Raw genomic sequence first — 22,540 nt, 5'->3', positions numbered from 1 at the left:
AAAAACCCTAAGCTACCTATCCCCCAAGAGCCCCACTTTCACCTGTGCAAGCACTCTACATGAAATGGTATAACATAATATCTTTTTGCCTACCCCAGGTCCCCAAGTGAGAAAGTTGTGTTATCATCTATTTTCACAAACAAATCCCCATTCAAAAAGTTCAAGCCCTATTTGTTTTAGCTTCACTCGCGACTCAGTTCTCATAACTCAAAACTCTAACTCACATCTCATATTCAATTCTCTAACTCGATGTTCTTCTTCAAATGCAAGACCTAGAGACAAAGAAAGAGACAAAAGAGAAGAAGAATTCTAGGATGAGCAAGGTGAAGAAGATGTGCGAGTGTTAGTAAGTTTGTATGTGTGAAGTACTAATGAACATAAACTAACTTTCAAAAAGAGCCATTGGCCTTAACTATGGTCCAACTTGATAGAGACAAGTTATGAGAGTGTATCCCACTTATTGGTAATTTTTACAAGATTGCCACTGTGACTAAATTCTCAACTAAAAAAAATTGTTCACAATTTACACAACTCAATCTTCCCTTAGTATAAATACGAAAGGGTACCCAAAATTGAAACAGGTAATACTTCATCAATTTTTCAAATAATTATTCTGCATCAGCCTTATAATCGCATAAATCTTTCTTCACAAAGTCACTTTTCCTTCCATTGATTTAAAGTTTCCATTTACTTACCAATAAGAGAAAGGAATAACACATCAGGTTCTTCCCCTCCCTAACTTATATTCTACCTGTACTTTATTGATTGACCTCGACTGTGCTCTAATTTTAGCATTATTTCTACTAGATACGGTTCTATTTGGATAAGTAATCCTCTTCATATATTTAACAATAATTTGGTCAACATGATCAGTAAATTTATGAAATTTAAGTAGTTCACTTTCCAGTTGTATTAAATATTAATACTAAGTCCACAGGTCACAGGTCACAGGATGAATCAATTCAGGCCATATTGGAAGCAATATCTTGCTCTGCCTCTCTCTTGTGTTTACAGGCATGAGTTTGGATTGCCCGATAGCAACCAAAGGACAATCCATTTAGCAAGAGTTTTGGGTTACAAAAAATGTCCAACAAAACAAAGAGACAAAAAAATCAATAAATTTCTAATGAGTATGGATGAGGTATAATTACGGTGCACATGACCGGAGCTTTGTTGTCAAATATGTCACATTCTTCAATTTGAATTATATGTAACTTCTTCTAGATTGATGGGTACATGCTTCACTTGTCGCACGAGAGTTAGTAAGGAGCAGGGGGGAAATTAGCAGGACATTAAAGTTTCCTACTTGCCTTTCTTCTAGGTGTTTCATGTTTGATCCATTGTACAATTGATACCTCCTTTTTCTTTCTTTGTTTTTCCTGCTCCATGTTGACCTTGCGTAGCCTAAAAATGAATTTTGGGTAATTTGAACTGACTACAATGACTAAAATGGTATGAGGTATCATTAACAAAAGAATCCACTAAAATTGCTCGAGAACTTACTCTTCTTTGGCTTAAAATTTACAAAGAATGACAAAGTGAATAATACAATACCTACCCCAATAAAAGCCGAGTTAAAATTTGGATTGTCATGTCACCATAGTGGATATGACCATAGTTAATGAGATTAATTCCTATGAAATATAGGCTACATTTGAGTGGACTCCGAAAAACTGAAAGAGTATAACCTCTCTTATTTGTCAACTCGAGAAAATAAAATATCCTTTTCCTTTCCATCTCTCTCTCAAAAGCTTTTAGATTTTGTCCTATAGATTTTAGGTTTTGGATGTTGTGTCATGTGTGACTTGCTCTAGTAGCAAGCAACACCATAAGCAACAACCGTTCAGATCATGGAGATATGACTTACAACGCGGAAAAGCTGTACACATGATCCTACCCTATAGGTTTCCTTACATAGTGGAAACATGCTCGGCTTACTAGATTGATGCCAAGATCAAATTTTTGGAATTGGGATTTTATGAGAAAGTTAATATTATTGTTTTGCCTTACTACAGACTTTGATCTCTATCACTGTATATTTATTATCATAGTACGAGTTTCACTATATTAATATATTCCCTCCTCCACCCCTGCCCCCCCCCCCAAAATATATTGGAGATCACAAATTGGCCCAGCCTAGTGTCAAAATTCTCAATGAACTTAGAGGCTCAGAGCTCAGGAGGTTGCCAATTGTAAAACACCATCATAAAGTTGATCGTGGAGTGAAATGCTCACTGTTTAAAGAAAGATGGAAGTATCATCCAAATTAAACCAAAGGAATTAGTATAATTTACTTATCTTCTTTAAAATAAAAGTAAAATTTATTTAAGGGCAAAACTTACGTACATACTTTAAGTGTTATTTCTTAGATTCTCAGATTCAACCATATAAATTTTTCTTTATAGAATGGAAGTGTACCTAAAGAACTTAAAGAATAGTACGTACGGTACCTAAGTTTTCTCCTTTACTTAAAAATTAACTCATTTTTATTTCACTAAGGTAACTTAAGTCAAATGTATTGTGCTTAGCATCGGCTCCAATAAAAAATCATAACAGGTGTGGTTGGTATAGAGCCTTATGAAATGGAGAACAATTAGTGGACATGGGAGACTGGCATTAAAAATACGGAAGCCGGCCGGAAAAATCGAAAAAGTATTAATCTTCTCGAAGTTTGACTAATAATGAGTGGTATATACTCAAAAAACCACATGAAAGAATAAAGAAATTAAAAAAAAAAATAAAAAACCAGCGAAAAAGAATCAATAAAGAAATCAAGAGAATTTCTGGGTAAGCAAACATACAATTTGTCTTCTATTAGATCTAACATCCCATTTGGCAGCATTACTTTGAAGTCAACTTTATACTGGAGTTTGAACTTTGAATATTCTGGGCTAGAGCAAAATAACAAATTTTCTTAATGATATAAAGACTCTCGTATTTTGTGTGGGCCTGCATATTAATTCAGTCTAAAGACTCTAAACCCAATAAATTACAATGGACATAAATATATTTGTTGCTATTAGGTTTACTTCTTTGTAGTAATTCTTCATTTATGTACAGATCACATCAGTTTGTGTAATTTTATAAATTGATTTTAAATTTGCAATACAGTGGTTCTAATTTTTTTTTAGATATTCTACTTTTTGCTAACAAAAGGTTGTCATTGATTAGTGGCTGTAATCAGTAATCCTATAGATCTCAATACTCCAGAACCAGAAGTACATTGTATCTACATATTAGACAAATGATGCAGATGACCTTTTCTTTTTCTTTTTTCCAAGTGGCCAACTGGCCATAATCTTAGAATTGTTGAGAGAATTTTATTCCTTCTGTCCATGACAAAATACATATTCTTTTCCTTTTCTCTTTCACACTCTTTATTCTTGTACTTTTTAAGAAATAAATGATTAAATGAAGGTCTAGACACCACCAAAGGTGAGTGATCCAATGGCAAAAGTTTACTCCCATAGTTTTATTCAAATCCACATCTTATATTCAAATCCTTGGGAGCACAAAGTATTCAGGTAATGCTACCGGGATCCTCGTGGGATTAAGGTTAAGATATGGCTAAACACACCTAACAGGGCGCTTATAGTGCATGATGATATAAGAAATTAATCAGCTGATTGTGTAGTACCGACCAATGACCCTCTAATGATTAAATTAGAAATTCACAAAAGATCTTTAAAAACTCTAAATATGTAAGAGTTGAGAATTTTTTTAGGCGTATCTTGAAATAAAAAAGGTCTAGTCTTTATATGGGAGATCTTGAGTGGATCGTATTTCCCTTGATTCTCACCACCTTCCTTATAGGAGGAGTGAATATGAAATTAGTGGGAGCAAGATATATACTTGGAAATCGTTCCCATGTTCTTTGTAGTGGGTTGGAGAAGTGATCTTCATCTATAATATTTAAGTAAAGATTTGGTTTGTGTGACTATGGAGTAACTGTCATTGTGAACAAGTATACTTTAAACGTGTCATGTGATCAAAACGGTTTGTTGGTGACTTTTACCTTTGGACGGGTTACATTCATTATGGACATGTGTTTTGGACAAGTGTTGCCTTTAATTACTCATCAATGCACATTTCTGCACTTAAGCCTCTTGGGGCTGTGATTCTTTATATAAATTTTTTTATTTTTTAAATTTCTTTTTAATGGATATATAAATTTTTTGTCCAATAGTTTGCCCTTTAGGTCGCTTCTTGTTAGGATGAATCTGTGAACATCTCTTCTCTCTTTCATTGAGTTTTTCCTCATGAAGCTAGAGATGGGAATAGGTTATTTCCCCCTTCTTAGTGTATACTTGTATTAAAAATAAAAAAAAAACTCAAACAAACAAAATGATGCTATAGAGTATAGACTAGCTGTTCCATGCTCTTTGGCGGCGCACTATCTAAGAGGGTGATTTGCAATTGTACTACACATTGTGATATAATATATTTGGGTAATACTTTAAACATAATATTTTTCACAATAATTTTAACAACAATTAAATTAAGAAATTTTTATAAGATTTTATATATGCCCACTATTTTCTCTTAAGCCTTGTACTAAACTTCCAGAACAATGATCCCAAAGATTTTATATTATAAACCATTTGCGACTAACCAGAAAAATTTTATATTAAAAAAAAACTACACGTGTGATTTTTTTTTCAGTCTGCTGTATAATCACGCATGAGTGCACTCTCCATCTTAATAAAACAAATTCTCTTTTTGTTTGGACGTAATATTATTAAATGTAGATGTTAGTTAAAATAAATAAATAAATAAAAATTAGATGTTAGATGTTAGAATTATTAAATTATTTATTTTCATGGATCAAAACAAATTATTACTAAGGCTATAACTCAACTCTATATCTTCTTCTTTTTCAGCATTAGATACAAAATTTCATGAAGTTCATATATTAATAGTTATATCATTATCACATGTTTAAATATTAAGTTTTTGTAGTTTAAAATTATATATAAAAATTAATTTTATAGATTAAATAATAAACAATAGCAGATTGGTAGGAAATTTGACATATAAAAAACATTTAATTCAAATTTAAAATATGTAACCATGTTAATTTTTTTAATAAAAATTGTAACTTTATGCTACAGGGTTTTAAGAATGCCATTATTTGTGACCACCAAATTTTTTTTTTAATTTGAGAAACACGCACACATATATAGGAGAATAGATATGAGATAAGGGAATACACTCACACGCCAACACCAAAACTGCATGTGGCAGTTGGTGTCGCAGAGCAAGTGATAAACATCTTCTCAATATCACACTTTACCGATGTGGGATAACTCGACAACACTGAGTATCTTTTTTTTATTTGAGAAACACACACACATATATATAAGGGAAGAAGATGAGATAATGGAATACACACACATATACATGGGCGGCTTGTTTTGTCACTTTTTCGATGTTCCTCTTTTTAAAACTACTATATTTAGGCAATTTCTTTCTTATTTATTATATATAAATGTTTTTTAAAATATCATTTTTTTATATATATAATTCATTCAAAACTCATTTATTAAAACAGGTTTCTTTTGTTATCAAATAAAAGACTGAGATCAAAACCTATATGCTCTTTGCCTAACAATAAAAAAGAATAATCAAATCTTACCCTATCTCCTTTTTAATTAAAAAATAAATAAACAAAGATATCAAGTAGACTCCATTTTTTAGAATAAAGGGGAAAGTATAACCAAAAAAAAAAAACCTAACAGTTTTATCTTTGTGACAAATTAAATCTAATCATTTTGATTCTCAAAAATAATAAATCCAATACTTTCAAATGTGATTCTTCAAACCCCACACTTTTATTATTGTGTCAAACACCTAACGGATGCTCTTAGGGTATTGGTTAACAATCCATTTAAAGAAAATTTTTATGAAAAAAAAAAAAAAAAAGATTAATATTTTGACAATTTTTTTCATTTTTTATAAAAGTTGTGTCAAAACTTTCTTAAAATAAACTGTTAACTATTGCCCCAAGGACACTCATTAGCATGACTCATTATAATAAACTTAAGACTATCATTCAACACACCGATAAAAATATGAGATTTAAACTGGCACATTAAAAAGTATAAGTTTCAATTAATCACTTCTCACTAAGCTAAACAAACCACAAAACTAAGTCATAATAACCCAATATAGAGTCAAAAAACTAATCAAGATAGTGTCCTAGTTTAGGCGGAGGAGATGGACCTTAACATTAAACACTCAACAAAACAATTTATAAAAGAAATTCAGAAATTAAACTGACTGAAATTATAGAAAGAAATTTAGAACACCAACTGGGAATCTTCATATCACTGTCTACAAAAAGGGCAGTTGAAGTCTAAGGTCGTTGTTAGGTCCACCGTAAAGCGATAATAAAGCAAAGTACATACGTCTTAGAACAAAACTCCAGCGTGCTGACTTTGACTATTCTTTATTGGACTAACCACTTATTTTCAGTGCCACGCGTGATAAACGCACCGTGTTTTTGGATCATTTCACGTGTACGGTGTATCTCAAAACAAGTGGAGTCTACTTCTTGACTGTCTATAACTATAAGCTCAGCTCACCACATTTGAATATTGGCCGTTGGATTCCCCGGGAAAGTACTCAGCCGGAGCTACGGAGTGAGTAACTGACTCCACCCAAAATGACCAAACTACCCTTGCCATTTCTCAAAACCCCGCTACCCCTCCTTATGCTTATCCTAATCTCCGTACCCTTTGGAGTAAATTCACAATCCCAGAACACCGAACAAGCCATCCTACTCGGCCTGAAACAGCAGTGGGGTGATCCACCGTTTATCCAGTCATGGAACTCCTCATCCTCACCGTGCAAATGGCCGGGGATCGAATGCACCGAAGGTTCGGTCACCATAATATTCCTCCCAAAGATAAACATAACCAGAAAAATCCCATCAACAATTTGTGATCTCAAGAACCTGACCATCCTTGACTTGTCCTGGAATTACATACCAGGAGAGTTTCCAACAGTCCTATACAATTGTTCCAAGCTCCAATATCTCGATCTCTCTCAAAACTATTTTGTGGGTCCAATCCCAGAAGACATATACCGGATTCAAACTCTCCAATACATAGACCTCGGAGCCAACAATTTTTCAGGCAATATCCCAAAAGGGATCGGGAACTTGACAGAGTTGAGAGAGTTGAAACTCTATCAAAACCAGTTCAACGGCACGTGGCCAAAGGAAATTGGTAACTTGGCCAAGCTTGAAAATTTGAGCATGCCTCATAATGATAAGTTTGTGCCTACAGCTTTGCCAGAAGAGTTTGGACGGTTGAGGAAGTTGACGTATTTGTGGATGACAAGTTCTAATTTGATTGGCCGAATCCCAGATTATTTTTCGAATTTTCCGAGCCTGGAGCACTTGGATTTAGCAAGGAACAAATTGGAAGGTGCTATTCCTAGTGGTTTGCTCTTGATAAAGAGTTTAAAGTTTGTGTATCTCTATGTTAATAGATTGTCTGGTGAGATACCGAGCTCGATTGAAGCGTCATCAAGTTTGGAGGGACTCGATGTTTCTGCAAACAACTTGAATGGTTCTATTCCTGAAGGTTTTGGAAAGTTACGAAATTTGACAGTGTTGCTTTTGTTTGAGAATCAATTGACCGGTGAGATTCCAAAAAGCATAGGCCAACTACCACTGATTGATTTTCGGGTTTTCAGAAACAAGTTGAGTGGAACTTTGCCACCGGAATTAGGCATGCATTCGAAGTTGGAAGCATTTGAGGTCTCGGAGAATCAACTAAGTGGTCAATTGCCGGAACATTTATGCGAAGGAGGTGCCTTGCAAGGACTGGTTGCATTTTCTAACAATCTCAGCGGGGAAGTGCCGAAATGGGTTGGAAATTGTCCCACTTTGCATACAGTTCAGCTTCAGGGAAACAATTTCTCAGGTGAGATTCCTTCTGGTCTTTGGACATTATTCAAGCTATCTAGCTTGATGTTAAGTGATAACTTGTTTTCGGGTGGGCTTCCAAGTAAGTTGGCTTCGAATTTGTCAAGGGTAGAAATTCGTAACAACAGATTTTCAGGTGAAATTCCTGTTGGAATCTCTTCCTGGGTGCAGTTGGTTGTCTTTGATGCAAGAAACAACTTGCTATCCGGAAAAATTCCAGCAGAATTAACTAGTCTTTCTCATCTTGTTTCTCTTTTTCTGGGTGGTAATCAACTTTCTGGTGAGCTTCCATCAGAGATCATCTCATGGAAGTTATTAACTACTTTGGACCTCTCAAGAAATAAGCTTTCTGGCCAAATCCCAGGAGTGATTGGGTCTTTACCTCATCTCAATTACTTGGACTTGTCACACAACCAATTGTCCGGTGAAATCCCATCTGAATTTGGCAATTTGATGCTTATTTCACTCAACTTGTCCTACAACCAACTCTCTGGAAAAATCCCAGATCAGCTTAACAACCTTGAATATGAAAGCAGCTTCTTGAATAATTCCAATCTGTGTGTTGGTAGTCCAATTCTAGACCTTCCAAGTTGTTACACCAAAACCCTTGATTCCAACAATAATAAAATGCACTCTACCTACCTTGCCATGATTCTAGTTCTTGTCCTTGCAATTCTCCTAGTCACTCTTTTATTAAGCTTTTATAAGTTAAGTGACTACCGGAGGAAAAAGCACCAACGCAATCTGGCAACATGGAAGCTTACATCATTCCAAAGATTGAATTTCACAGATTTGAACATTTTGTCGAATTTGACTGAAAACAATATTATAGGAAGTGGTGGATCAGGGAAAGTATATCGGATTCCCACTAACCACCCAGGCCAATTTGTTGCTGTGAAAAGTATTTGGAATAACAAGACTTTAGATCACAAGCTTGAGAAAGAATTTCTGGCGGAGGTTGAAATACTGGGCACGATTAGGCATTCCAATATAGTAAAGTTGTTGTGCTGTATTTCAAGTGAGAACTCAAAGCTTCTTGTTTACGAGTACATGGAAAATCACAGTCTGGATAGTTGGCTCCATGGGAAGAAGAGAAAATCATCAACAGGGATGAATTCAGCGCATCAGATGGTCTTGAATTGGCCAAGAAGGTTGCAAATTGCAATTGGCACAGCACAAGGCCTAAGTTACATGCACCATGACTGTTCTCCTCCAATCATTCATCGAGATGTGAAGTCTAGCAACATTTTGTTGGATTCTGAGTTCAAGGCAAGCATAGCTGATTTTGGGTTAGCAAAGATGTTAGAAAAGCATGGAGAGTCCCGCACAATATCTGCTATTGCAGGCTCTTTTGGTTACTTTGCCCCAGGTAAGAGCATCTTATTGATAATTTACTAGTTGTCTCAAAAGTTCAAGCATATAAAAACACTTATTTAGGAGTATTTAAAAATGGTTGTGTTTAGAGTTTCATCCAATATCTAACACATTTGCACATATCCTTTTGTGATTCGCATTGCAGAGTACGCCTATATAACAAAGGTCAATGAGAAAATTGATGTCTACAGCTTTGGAATTGTACTTCTTGAACTCGTCACTGGAAGAGAACCCAATGATGAGAACATGAATCTGGCAGAATGGGCAATGCAGCACAGCAGTGAAGGAAAGTCTATTACCGATGCCCTCGATGATGAAATCAAGGAACCGCATTACTTGGAAGAGATGACTATGGTATTTAAACTAGGACTCAAATGCACTAGCACATTACCTGCAAATCGACCTTCCATGAGGGAGGTTTTGCAGATGCTTTGCTGGTGTTCCCCTCCTAGAGCTTACACAGTTAAGAAGATGCAAAGCAACCTTGATGTTGCTCCTCTCCTTGACAGTGTTTCTAGTAATTACAAGATCAATAGGGAAGATGTTGATAGCTTAGCTTGACACGTTTGAACTCATGAATATTGGCACTCAAATATAGGGAGTTTTGGTTACAATTTGATACACCAAAATAAGATACACCATGTACTATTTTTAAATTGAGAAATGCTACTATTTTAAGTTGAGAAATGTCATGTCCATAACAAATCCTTAGTGTTGTTACTGTTGAGCAAAAAATTAATTTCAATAGTAGATTCAAATTAGAATCAATAACAACTCACTACCTAAAATTTGTGTGGAAGTATCGTTGACATGACACCTCTCTCTTAAAACCACCTTTAATCTTTTTTTAACTCAAAACCTACCATTTTTACCTTTTTAGCATAAAATCCAAATTTATGAACTTTTATTGCATACAATACTCCCAAATGATTATAGAAGAGAAAACACCCACCCCTATCCTTTTTTTTCTTCTTTTCTTTTTTTTTTTTATAAAAAATCCCATTTTAAGTCTAGTTTCATGAATGAAAGTCTATATCCATATAATTAATTGGAGTTACAAGAAATATTAGCAATTTTCCATGAAATGATTTTTTCCGCTTATTTATAAGGTTTGCAACCATACAAGAAATATTTGCAACCAAAGATAGTGTACAACCAAAGTTGGATGAGAGAGAGACAGTGAGATTGCGAGATAAACCAGGGTTTAATAGAACTTTCAACTTATTACAAGGAAGCAAGCCTAAAAACTACAACGTTGGAGAAACTATTACAAGGAAGCAATCCAACAGGCTACTACAGTGAATGAAGTATTACAATGCCTAAAAAGAGATAAGGCATACCCCCCTCACTAAATTTCCTCTTGTTAAGAAACATTGCGCCCCAGTTCAGATTCTTACATCGACAGAAGGCTATGAAACTTCCCATTCCGTACCCACTAGGAAAAGTAGAACATAGAGACTACTCTTCAAAGCACCAACGAACTTCACACATTAATAGCCTTCTACAATGCTCTCAGCTTCAGCAGCATAGCACAGAAAAGTGATATCTAAAATCTAATGCTAACCCAAATCTAATGTATAGGCCTTTGTTGCTGGCCCCAGCTCTCAGCTCGCAATATGGCACACAATGTGCACCTGGGAAAATCCTAATGAAAGCCAGCAATTAATGTGGCACTTACCAAGTTGCTCGCTCCCTCCTTTCGTAGAAATGATCTATGTTTAGTGACAGTCACCTCCCATACCCTTACACCATGGACTTGAGCCTTAACCTGCCATAGAAGAGCCATACACAACAAACAGGACAGCATAAAGATAAAATGATTTCCATTAAAAAATAATAATAAGTTTCCAAAAACATGCCTTATCACTAGCTTTTTTATAAATTCTGACCTAGCTCCATCTTCAGAAGTTATAACACCCCGAGTGCAATATTTGGCTATAAAAGACAAAAGTAGAGGCAAAAGAACAAGTTAGGCTACCAACAAGATACTAGAGAAAATAAGCAGGAAGGGAGGGTTATGTATCTGAGCCTTAGACACAAAACATAGTCAGGTTCTTATGCACAGTTACTGGAAACATAGCACGTATGGTGGTGCAGGACCTGCCACCACATATGCACCAGTTAGGACATTGTCTGTGCAACAGTTCAGCATTATCAACTGATTATAGGAAAAAAAATTTGCAAAATTCTATGAGAATAACAGCAGGTTAAGGAGAATATAATGAAACGTACAAACAAGCTTCCCTTTTCTTTTTCTTTAAAAAATAAATAAATTGATTAAAAAAAAAACCAACCACATAAAGAGAAGAAGGGGGAGGGGGGGGGGGGGGGGAATAGTAAGTAAACCAGCTAATAGGGAAGTGCAAGAAAGTGAAATTTTTTGTTAAGTGCTAACAAATTTAAGCTCAAAACCTCTATTTCTTCTTAAAATCACCAGTAGAAAAGGTATGTTAGCCAGAATTTATGAAAGCATAAAGTTAATTGATAAAGATAATGAGTTTAGATTCAAAACCTCCAAGTCTTCAGACAAACTGTCTTGAAATACTCCGCTTGCATTGGAACACCCATTTTCCAAAGGCGAGACAAGATCTGCCGCACATACATCACCCTGCAAAGATCTCCGACTCACTTATCTCCAGAACTTCCATTTTTCTCATTGCCATCTGCTACAATGCCTAATCCAAAGTCTTCAAGCGGAGAAACTCACCTCGCAACTGAGGTTTTGAGTATTGCAACTTGGTTCGAATACGCTTTCGGCATTTTCTTTACCCATTGTCTGATTACATGGTTTGACTAATTCTTGAGCAGCATCAACAGCACCCTCTGTCCAATTTAGCAGTCTTCCAGTAGATCCAGTCTCCGCACTTTCCATGTATGCCATCCCAACTTTGTCCCCATTCAGTCCAATCTGACATGTTTCCCCAGCTAGAGAATTAGGTACTTCACATGAAGCAAGCAACTCCCTCCTGGGTGAAGGTTTCTCCACTGCTTCAGTTGGCATTACCTCATTCCTAACTTCTGGAAAATTAGATTTACATACAAAAATTTTCTCTCTTAGGGTGACAGAGTCATGAACAACCGTTCCGTCCATCTGCACATGATTTCCTATGATACCCTCTTCACCCCCCAACTGGCCACTGGATGACCTAACCTCAGCATTGCTATCTACATCCCCAGTTATTGAACACTCTAATCTACTACTTTCTGGAGAAACTGACTCCGGTAGTTGCGGACTAATAGAGACTCGCTTCTCTGGTTTGTCAGGCTTCAGATCCACCATTTCAGGATCATTTTTCCTCTTGAGACCTCTTTCAGAAGAACCAGACAAGCACCCCACAGCATTGTCACAAGGCCTTTCAGGCTGCTGGCTTATGTGCCTTGACAATCGAGAACGTTTATAACCATCAGGGAAAACAAAAGAGGGAAGCTGCTTTCGACGAACATGAGAAACAAAAATATCCATCCCTGGTTTCCAAAACATATACATATTTATCTCTTGCCTAAATTCATCAACTGTTCCACGTATATCAAATTGCTGTCCTTCTTGACCCCTAACTCCCTCTTTCCTTTGCAATCCCATAAAGAAAGCACAATGTGGACATGGCTTGGACATGTCTACATATTCATTTGGATAAGGGTGGCACTGCAGCATCCCATTTGTGTCCCGCTCTATCTGCACAGCGACAAATGGAAAACATTAATAAGAAAAACAACCCCACCTCCTGTAGCAAGGATATGTAAGAGATTTAATAATCAAAGAATGCATAAAATTTACAAGCCCAAAAGGGTGAAGTTTACTCCGGCATTCTACAACATCTTAAAGACAGATTTGACCTTTAATGTAAGCTGTCTAAGTCGAGACTCCACCCATCCCTTCCAAGCTAGCAAATCATCAACATCAGCTGCAATTATGTCCACCTGCAAATAGTTTTTGTAAGCCTCAAAAAATATATACGGATCAAACAGAGCACTCCACTGGGCTTTGTTCAGCTCAATCTCCTGTCAGTGGACAAAATCACAAGGGCAAAGGCTTCAGTAATTACATAAAGGCAGCTATTAAGAAGAAGAAGGGGAAGGGGGTGGGAGTCAGCTCAAACCTCACAGATCTTGTTACCATGGTGGAATTGTTCCATCATTACACGAAGAGTACTTGCTGAGACATTGTAGCTAGAATTCATGCAGGGGTATGCAGGAGTTATAATTGGCATGTGATGAAGTCGATCCCTAGGGTTTTTGCGAGGATCCCATATAGGAAACCCTAGTTCATTCTCTTCTATTGAACATAACATCACAGGGTTCGGCCAACGCCACTGTGTATAAACTCTGAAGAATCGAGATACCAGCATACTCGGAATTGCATTGGGATAGAGCTGACATACCCGAGCAACTAAAAGAGCCCAATTTACACCACCTAGGAATCCAGTGACCTACACAGAAGGAAAAGAGAATGAAAACCACGATACGAAAGTGATCTGCCGAACGCAATGAACAACTTACAAATAGACCAATCTTACATTTGAATAAACACCTCGCCTTTTAGCCCAAAACTTCAAACATCTGAGTGTCATACGAAAGTGCTACAATTGCATATAGGATTAAAAAACTGTGAAAACCACAAAATAGATGTATAAAAAGAGTAAAGAGTAAGGAATGTCCACCTCAACATTTGGCACAAGTTTAAGAATTTGATCAGCAACCCTGCAGCCGTTAAGACTTCGAACGGTTGGCTCATCGACATTGTACAACACAGACTCATGTGATATGTCCAGGTCCTGTTGATAAGTTAGTTCAAGAACAATAATGATATGAAGCAAAAAGAGGCAACAAATATGTCTTCACTGTTACAAATTCTCAATTACAATCATGGCAAATGCAGAGCAAATAAACATGGTATATCAGTCAGAAACTAATTCAACAAGCACTACATGAAGTTATAGAAAATATTACAACATTAGTTATAAAAAGCATTTAAGGTATTTATGGTCACTCTAAAATTCACATCAAAATATTTATTGTGATGTTCTGCTACTTGCGTTCAGTTTTTCTAATAAAATTTATTACTAATATAAAAGATTAAAAAAAATCACATCAAAATATGCAAAGGAAGCTAATCTCACACTAAAGAATTTCTTCAAAAACCAAGATTATCATTATCACATCTGATCCAAAGTAAGCAATCAAAGTGAATAAAATTGTCACTTATGTGAGTTTCAGAACTTTAGAAGACCCAGCTTACCAAAGAAATCTCAAAGACAACAGCATATAATACAGGATTGAAAGAAGCTGTCCTTTTGAAAACAGTCATAAAACATGTAGAGACAAAATTAAATAAACAAAACTGAGAAACATGGTTAAAATAAATGACCCCATCCCTCCTCCTTTGCCCCACAAAAAAAAATATAAGAGAAAAAGAATAGAAGCACAAAATAACTTACTTCTGGAACAACCAAAAGAGATATGCTTGCATAAAGAAGATCAATTGATATCCCCAGGAACTTGAATTTCATTACTGGGACATGAGCATCATGAACTGGCTGAAGCTCAGTAACTTCTTCCATTTCAGCCAGAATATTATGCAAGATTATAAAAAAATCTTCCTGAAAGCGATAATCATATGTTAGATGAAGTTTATTCTGCCTAGACTCAACAGATCTGAACAAGGAAAAAATATGACTCACATCTCGATTTACATAAGATGGCCCAACACACAATGTGTCTATGTCAGCCCCTGGCCCATGTACCTGCCAAGAAAGCAATTTGTTGCTACATCTCCAGATACTCAAAAAACTGTTATTTCACTAAGGTATATACATATATATACGTGCCTGTGTGTGTATGTTTAGAGAGAGAGAATTACAACAGAAAAACGGGTCAGAATCTAGAGAGTATAACATTTCTTGTACACTGTTTGACTACAACAGACTGACTGGCAGGCAGACAAAAACTGAAGCAAGACCAAAATCAGGACAGAAGCACTTTTCATTAAAGCTTAATGGTAGAACTACTTGCTGTCTAAGTTAAATGTACTACTGCTTCACACATGGGCAACCCTTTATCCAAGCTCAACAATTTCCAAGAAAAAAATTGGCATCATCATCATCATCATCACCACCACCAATGCCGCCACTACCATGATCGCCATGCTCACAGTATGAGAAAGAATTTACCAGTTAAGGACCACAAAATGAGCTTCACTATTACCACCAGAAGTCCACATAAAACCAGAAATTGGCATTTTTGTCATAATACATTCTGCATAATCACTACCGCGCAAACCAAAACAAACCACTTTCTGGTCTCCTGGCTACAAGATGAAGCAGCCCAGTTCCCTAACTTCTACTAAGCAAAAGGCCATTATCCAGTACAATCACTATTAATGACTCTATGTACCACAAACTCCTATTTTTCCTCGAAATAATCCAGAAACTATTACTAGATACTCTTATATATCAGGGTTCTTCATACTTGAATTTGGTTTTCCCCATTCCAGGTACATCACCATGATGACACAAGCTAGCAAAAATAGATAGTATTTGACTCTGGCAGGTAGCTCAATTCTTATTCCCAAACTCAACATGATCTAAGTTGATCCTCCAACAAAAAGTGGAAAATATTAGTAAAATATTATGCATGCAAAGTTCACACAATTTACAAACTTATTTAACTCTTAACAACATTTGTGAGGCCCAGACAGAAATACCTAGGAGAAGAATATAACAATGCGGAAGGGATTGCTCTCATCATAAAAGGAGCATAATGGAAAATTCATACTAACCCCCAAACGATAAGAACCAAAAGTAAAAATGACAGCATTAGCATCCTCCACCATCTGCTCTGTGTAGCCTCTCTGGCGGGTTAATTGCTTCACCCAACCTTTTACAATCTACAATAAGCAGTTAACTTGGTCACAAACAGTACTTCAAAACAGAGAAATGCATACATTGAAAAAGATAAAAAATGCATATATTACAACAACCTAGGATCCCAACCTCTAAGCCTCCATAATTAAGTTAAGCCCCGATGTATGTCAAATGAATGAAATATTCAAGGATAAATTACAGAAGAATAAAAATAAAGTATCTAGATAAAGAGACAGTAAAACTTCTGCCAACTAAACAATAATATAGGAACAACATTTAGCCAATAAAACACACTTACCATAAAGAAAGAATGCCACATACAAATTTAATAGAGCAAATTAAAATGAAAAAGTATAAGAAACAATGATATATTATGCTAAGAAGCATCTAAAATTACACAAACATCTGGAACTGCAGATTACAATAAAATCAGTAATAAACTTACACCTTATAATATATCCCCGCTAGTTTGTAAACTCCAAAATCCTTACAACCAACAGCACGAAACGTATACACATGTTCAGGAACCAGTAATTGCTTTGCCTTCACAACCTAACCGCCTATCGGGTGAAGTTTAGGCATGTCCAATAACTCATGAAAATCATCCATAAATCAAATAGAAATAATTATGTTCTCATGTTTCCACGCGATGATGGTTCGTGTGGTTCATCATTATGAATGGGTCGCGTGGCACCAAAATTAAGAAACACTAGATGCAAAATTAGGCTACAAATTAATAAGCTAATTTGGATTCTGATTGTGCTTCGACTTTAATTAATTGATTGATTTATGAGTAATTCTCATTAATTCATTTTAGTCAACAGAAAAAGTCATATATCTTAGAAATGGTCACCAAATTGAATGTGAAATGTAAACATATAGTAAGAACACACACTATTTTCCTCAAATAAATAGTCAATAATACAAAGAAACCAGAAATTTACCTCACCAATGCGAGCCAGAACCTCTTCTCTCCTCACACCTTCTTCCTCACTCTCGTAAAGCGCCGAATCAAGCAAGAACTACGAACAACACAGATTTAATACAAAAGAATATTCAGTATAATCCGAATTTAGCCCAAATCATATAGAAAATTTTACCTTTTCCAAATCCATATTGCGTATAAGATCAGTCTCGGTGGGACCGGCAACGGAGATTGGCTTTGTGATGCCAAACCTCTTCTGCAGCGAAGAACCGTTTGGACTCTCGGGGCCCGCCATTTTCAGTGTGAAAAAAGCAAAGGTAACCTCAAATTGATTTTGAATCGGAAGAATGAGGGAAGATCAAATCCTCTTCAGCGAAATCGGAATTACAACAGAATCGAAGGTGTAAATCTGAGAGCTGAAGAGGAAGGTGTGTGTTTGGATAACTGGAAAAAAGAGAGAGCACAGATCGAAACCCTAAGTCTCCGACGAAGGAAAAAAGGTTTGCTGGTCAAACACGGAAAATATATGAGAGAGAAAGAAACAAAAGAGGTGTGTGTGCGAAAGATCGAGAAGGAGAGAGGAATTGGAGCGTTACAAACTTCTACAGATTTTAGGTGGGCTAAAAGGGAGTGTTTGGAAACTGGAATACCAGATTCGACACGTATTGGTAGTACTATTGTTTAGATTAATAAAATAAATAAATTTTGTAGTTGTAGGGTCTGCACGTCATATCTTGCTAAGTTGCGCGGGCTGGGACTTGACGGTAGAAGTTTTTGTATTGTTTCTGCCACAATTATATTATAATTTAGACAAGGCCCAAAAATATCCGTGATATTAGTCATTATCGTCCTTTGATGCGGAGTCGATGAGTGACACTCATAGTTTTTTTTTTAATTAATTAATAAGAAGTATATATAGCTAAAAAGTTTTCTAGATAATAGTAAAAATTGACTAAAATAACGTGGGAAGACTCATGAACAGTATTTAAAGTACAGTAGAACTCGTGAACAATAACAAAAATAAGTTTCTTTCAAAAAAATAATAAAAATAAGTTGAATAGTAAAATAAGCAACTTTTAAATTTAGAAATAAATCTACCTTAAGGATCTGTTTGGATACCACTTATTTTTCTGAAACTGTAAATTTATTGCTGAAAGTATTACAGATAAAGGTAAAAGTTAGTTGAAATAATATAGTAAGGCCCATAAATAGTACCAAAAAGTGTAACGAGACTTATAAATAATAGTAAAAATAAGCTGAATAGTAAAATAACTTATAGTTTTCATCCAAATCCAAACGCACACTATGGATGTGTTTGGATACTGTTTATTTTGTTGAAACTGAAAAATTATTCCTGAAAATACTGTAAATAAAGGTAAAAATTAGTTGAAATAATACAGTGAAATCTATAAATAGTGCAAAAAATACAATTAGCCCAAAAATAATAACAAAAATAAACTAAACAGATAAATAATTTTAATTTTTTATAGTCATCAAACGCACGCTAAGTTACATTTTCTTTTTCTTTTCTGTTTTTTCGGTTTTCAAAGAGGAACTGATTTTCAAAGTTGCCGACTGGCCGCCCAGACAAGCCAGGCCCCAGTTGACGCGTAAATACGGTTGTTATCCCCTTTTTTTTTTTGTCTCTTTTGTCATTTTTTTTAATGCTTGAGTATGCTAACAACTAATAACAAGCAAATCTCGAAGCCTTTTTCTTTATTCAATCACAAGGCAGATCCACGATTCTGTGCCTTCTCTTCTTCATATATTTTAATAAGGAATTCATAAATTAAATAAAACGAGTCAGGATTTTTACTTTCACTTGAAAATAATATTGCAAATATATATTTTGTAGTTATGATAAGTCTTTATTTGAAGATAAAACACTTTGCTTATTGACTTGGTTCTGTTTCTATTCTTCTTCGGGACTCCTACTTTAATAACAATCCATGAATTATACGAAAAGTCAAGGTTGTTTTTGGAAAAAATGCTAGAGTTGCTTGTTCTTTTATAAAAATAAATAAATAAATAATACAAAATGTTGATAAGATAAATGGTTCTTAGTAAGTAAAAATGTAATATCAATTATAAGCTCAAATGGAAAATATTAAAATATTTAATTATGTTCAGTCCTTTATTTTTTTCTCCATAAAAAAAATGTTTAATTGTTTATTTGAAGACAAAACACTTTACGTATTGAATTCTTTGTAATTTTTGTCACTTTGTTGAATTGTTCAATGACAAGGTGAGTAGGTGAAAGAAAGGTGGGAGAAAAATACTATATATAATGAGAAAATGCATAATATAGATGATGACTTGACTTGGGTTTAGTGTCCCTTGTGCACTAGATCTATTGTGATATTGACACATAGCCAAAAGTATATGTGTCACTAGGTCCAATGCAATAGTACCATATACCTAATATCTTCTTGTATAGGTAGTAAAAAGTCTATATAATTTATTTGAATTACCCTGTATCTGATATTGCTTAACCAACTTTTTTTTTTTAATTAGCAAACACTTAGATAACTATAAATTTCAACTAATAAAACCCTAATGAACCTTTTTTTAAGTTATATTTATGTAATTTATTTCCTTAAATAAAATAAACTAATCAGTCATGATCTTTGTTAAACATGACTCTCTAGTCTCTATACCTAAGGAAAATGATACAATTCTATACCCAAATAGCCCAAAACAATATTGGCCATCATAAGGCCCAAGCCTATGTGGCCTTAGGCCATCCAAATGATCCTTTTTGGCCCAAACCCAAGTAAATATAACCTATGAGCCGAAAGAATTCCATTGTGTTTCAAGTTTCATCAACTTCAGATTTGAAGCAGTAATATTATTTCTTTTCTTTTTTCTTTTTTTAAATTTTAGAAGAAGGCAACAAATTTCATTAAAGAAAAGTCACGTCGGCTTGGATTACAGTATTGAGCTGTCAAAGAATATCCTCTATCCACACAAAAATCTGTGACATGTTTAACATATCTAGCAAGGTTATAAATAGTAATATTTCCTTAGCAAGAAACATGTGAGAAGCTAAACTTAGTATTATGGCTGCATTTGGAATAAGCTTATATTGAGCAGCTTCTTTTACTATTTATAGCTTATTTATACAACTATTCATGGGTTTCATTGCACTTTTTTGTAGTATTTATGGGTTTCACTATACTATTTTACTAACTTCTAGTTTTATTTACAGTATTTTTAGCAAAAAAATTTCAATTTCAGCTAAATAAGTATATCAAATAACCAAACAAGGGTATAAAATATCTTCTTTGCTTTTAGAGAACTCATGATGAACTTTGAGTCTCCCTCCATAATTGTCTTTATAATTCCTATTTTCAAAGAAAAGTCAGAGCATCTCCAGCAGTTTCTTTATATTTTTGTACTGTTTGGACGATGAATAGTGATATTTACCTTTTACCTATATACTTTTTTAAATACATCTTTCAACAAATTCTCTATCTCATTTAAATATTATTTATTCATTCATTATTTATACATTTTTAACACACGTATCCCCATAACCCCCATCCCCACTCATTTCTTTGCTAATTTTTTATTCTGTCTTATTCTTTTACTAATGAGTAGTAATACATCAGGTTTGGAGAATAACTATTCATTAGCAAAAAAAACTTTTTGAGTTTTAAAGAAGTGTTAGATGACTATATTATGGTTAGAATCTCTAAAATAAAGATGATTTTGTGTTTGCCAATGCTATTGGAGATGCTCTTAAGAGCTTTCGCCACTACACAGATGAATGTGGAAAACTAACTTAATAAGACATTGAAGTAATAACCAAACCTTTCTTGTCTCTAATAATAACCCTGATGTTAGCTCGTTCTTCTTTCTTGAAAATGACTCCATCAAAATCGATCTTAAACATATCAACCAAAGGAGGCTATCCTTAGGGTCTGTTTAGATACCGCTTATTTTGCTGAAAATTAAAAATATTGTAGCAAAATAATTTTTAAATGTGTGAATAGTGCCATGTGACCTATTTTTAAAGTTTTTTTTTAATAAAGTACTTATATGTCCTGTGAACAGTGCATGAGACCCACTGCATAGTACATAATCACGTGAAAATTGGCTTCAAAAAAAGAAAAAGAAAACACAGATGCAGACGCATGGGACGCACTACCCAAATGGGTACTTAGAGTTGAGATGTGTGCAGGATCGGAGGGAATATTCAATCAGGAAGGGCTTGGTGTTGTTTCTAACTAATTTCTCCGAATCTAACACTCTGTTTGTTTCAATAATGATGTTTTCTAGAAAATGAGTCATTTTCTAAAAAATATTTTCTATAAAACTATCTCATTTTCCAATGTTTGGTAACAACTTTAAATAAGTTGAAAAACAACCTCTTAACTTCCCTTGTTTAGCTTGCTGTGAGATAGAGTTGTTTTCCAAAAAAATTTAATGGAAAACAATCTCTAAAAATAAGCCATACTTTTTATATTGACCAAAGATAGTTTTCCTTTGACTCATATTTTTTTATGCTACCAAACATTGGAAAATAAGGAAACTATCTTTACACAAGGTTTTCCATTGAAACAAACGGAGCGTAAATAATTTCTAATAATATTACTTTGGCTTCTAACTTCACATGTAGAATAATTTTACAAATATTGTAATTTCCAAAGACAATTAGTAAATTCAACAAATTTTACCAAAAAGTCTTGTTTATCAGTATAATATTAACTATCGAATTAAAAAAAATATATATATATAAAACGTTGGTATTTGTCTGTAAAAAGACAATTTGAGAAAGAAATTCAATGCACAATTTAGCTTTTTTTTTTTTTCTTTTCCAAATATACTGTTTTTGCAACCAAAAAAAATATTACTAAAAACCTCCGCCTAAACTTAGCACCTTTTTATGAAACTCTAATAGATCAATCTCAGGTTCCAAGCTCAAGGTATGACATATCTTGCAACTTAGTTATGTAGTATTTTTTTATTTATAATCCTTACAATTTGATAAACTCAACGTCCGTTTTGTGTAGCGGCTGCGGCTGCGGCTGCGGCTACGTTTTTTGAGATTGTGTTTTTTTTTGGGATGGTTCATGGCATTGTTCATGAACCAGCCAAGTGATAAAAACGCATGAACAATAATTTGCAATAACAAAAAATATCTTGTTACAGTATTTTAATAATAAATTTTTAATTTTTAACAAAATAAATGGCATCCAATCGCACACACAATTTCACTTAGAACTCGAGTTTCAGAAAAATTTACTATATAAGTAAATAATAAATAAGTTTAGGGAAGGCTTCCAAATTCTTTTAAAAAAACTGAATATTTGAAGGAAAGAAAAAAAAAAACCGCATAATTCCCATCGCTAGCGCTGTAGGCTACTTCTTGTGGCCACACAATACTGTTTCGGCCTTTCGGGAACGAAAACAAAAACCAACACCCAAAACCTTTGGAGAGAGCTC

At 34.6% G+C, this 22,540-nt stretch overlaps 2 protein-coding genes across 7 annotated transcripts; one reads left to right on the top strand and one right to left on the bottom strand.

The window, feature by feature from the left end:
* The first annotated feature begins 6,504 nt into the window (after nucleotides 1-6,504).
* Nucleotides 6,505-9,994, top strand: LOC142613326 (uncharacterized). Its single transcript, XM_075785629.1, has 2 exons — nucleotides 6,505-9,302; nucleotides 9,453-9,994. The coding sequence occupies exons 1-2, from the start codon at nucleotides 6,665-6,667 to the stop codon at nucleotides 9,866-9,868; spliced, it is 3,054 nt and encodes a 1,017-aa protein (XP_075641744.1). The 5' UTR covers nucleotides 6,505-6,664; the 3' UTR covers nucleotides 9,869-9,994.
* Nucleotides 9,995-10,492: 498 nt separating this feature from the next.
* Nucleotides 10,493-17,683, bottom strand: LOC142613327 (nuclear poly(A) polymerase 4). 6 transcript variants are annotated; one of them, XR_012840274.1, is made up of 13 exons: nucleotides 17,268-17,683; nucleotides 17,112-17,189; nucleotides 16,083-16,190; nucleotides 14,986-15,048; nucleotides 14,743-14,904; nucleotides 13,966-14,079; nucleotides 13,822-13,884; nucleotides 13,405-13,734; nucleotides 13,142-13,306; nucleotides 12,015-12,980; nucleotides 11,820-11,915; nucleotides 11,167-11,407; nucleotides 10,493-11,075 (listed from the first exon to the last, which is right to left on the bottom strand). XR_012840274.1 is itself a non-coding variant. In XM_075785633.1 (13 exons), exons 1-12 carry the CDS (start codon nucleotides 17,385-17,387, stop codon nucleotides 11,216-11,218), a joined length of 2,292 nt encoding a protein of 763 aa, XP_075641748.1. In that variant the 5' UTR covers nucleotides 17,388-17,683; the 3' UTR covers nucleotides 10,493-11,075; nucleotides 11,167-11,215. The 6 variants fall into 6 exon arrangements, 4 of the variants coding, with proteins under 4 accessions (XP_075641748.1, XP_075641747.1, XP_075641745.1 ...); XR_012840273.1 differs by having other exon boundaries at nucleotides 11,197-11,407; XM_075785633.1 differs by having other exon boundaries at nucleotides 11,167-11,242.
* Between the last annotated feature and the right edge of the window lie 4,857 nt (nucleotides 17,684-22,540).

Source organism: Castanea sativa, chromosome 10 (genome assembly GCF_040712315.1).
Source record: "Castanea sativa cultivar Marrone di Chiusa Pesio chromosome 10, ASM4071231v1".
Classification (NCBI taxonomy): domain Eukaryota; kingdom Viridiplantae; phylum Streptophyta; class Magnoliopsida; order Fagales; family Fagaceae; genus Castanea; species Castanea sativa.
Note: the sequence above shows the minus strand (reverse complement) of the source record. Positions and strands in the feature narration are given on the sequence as shown.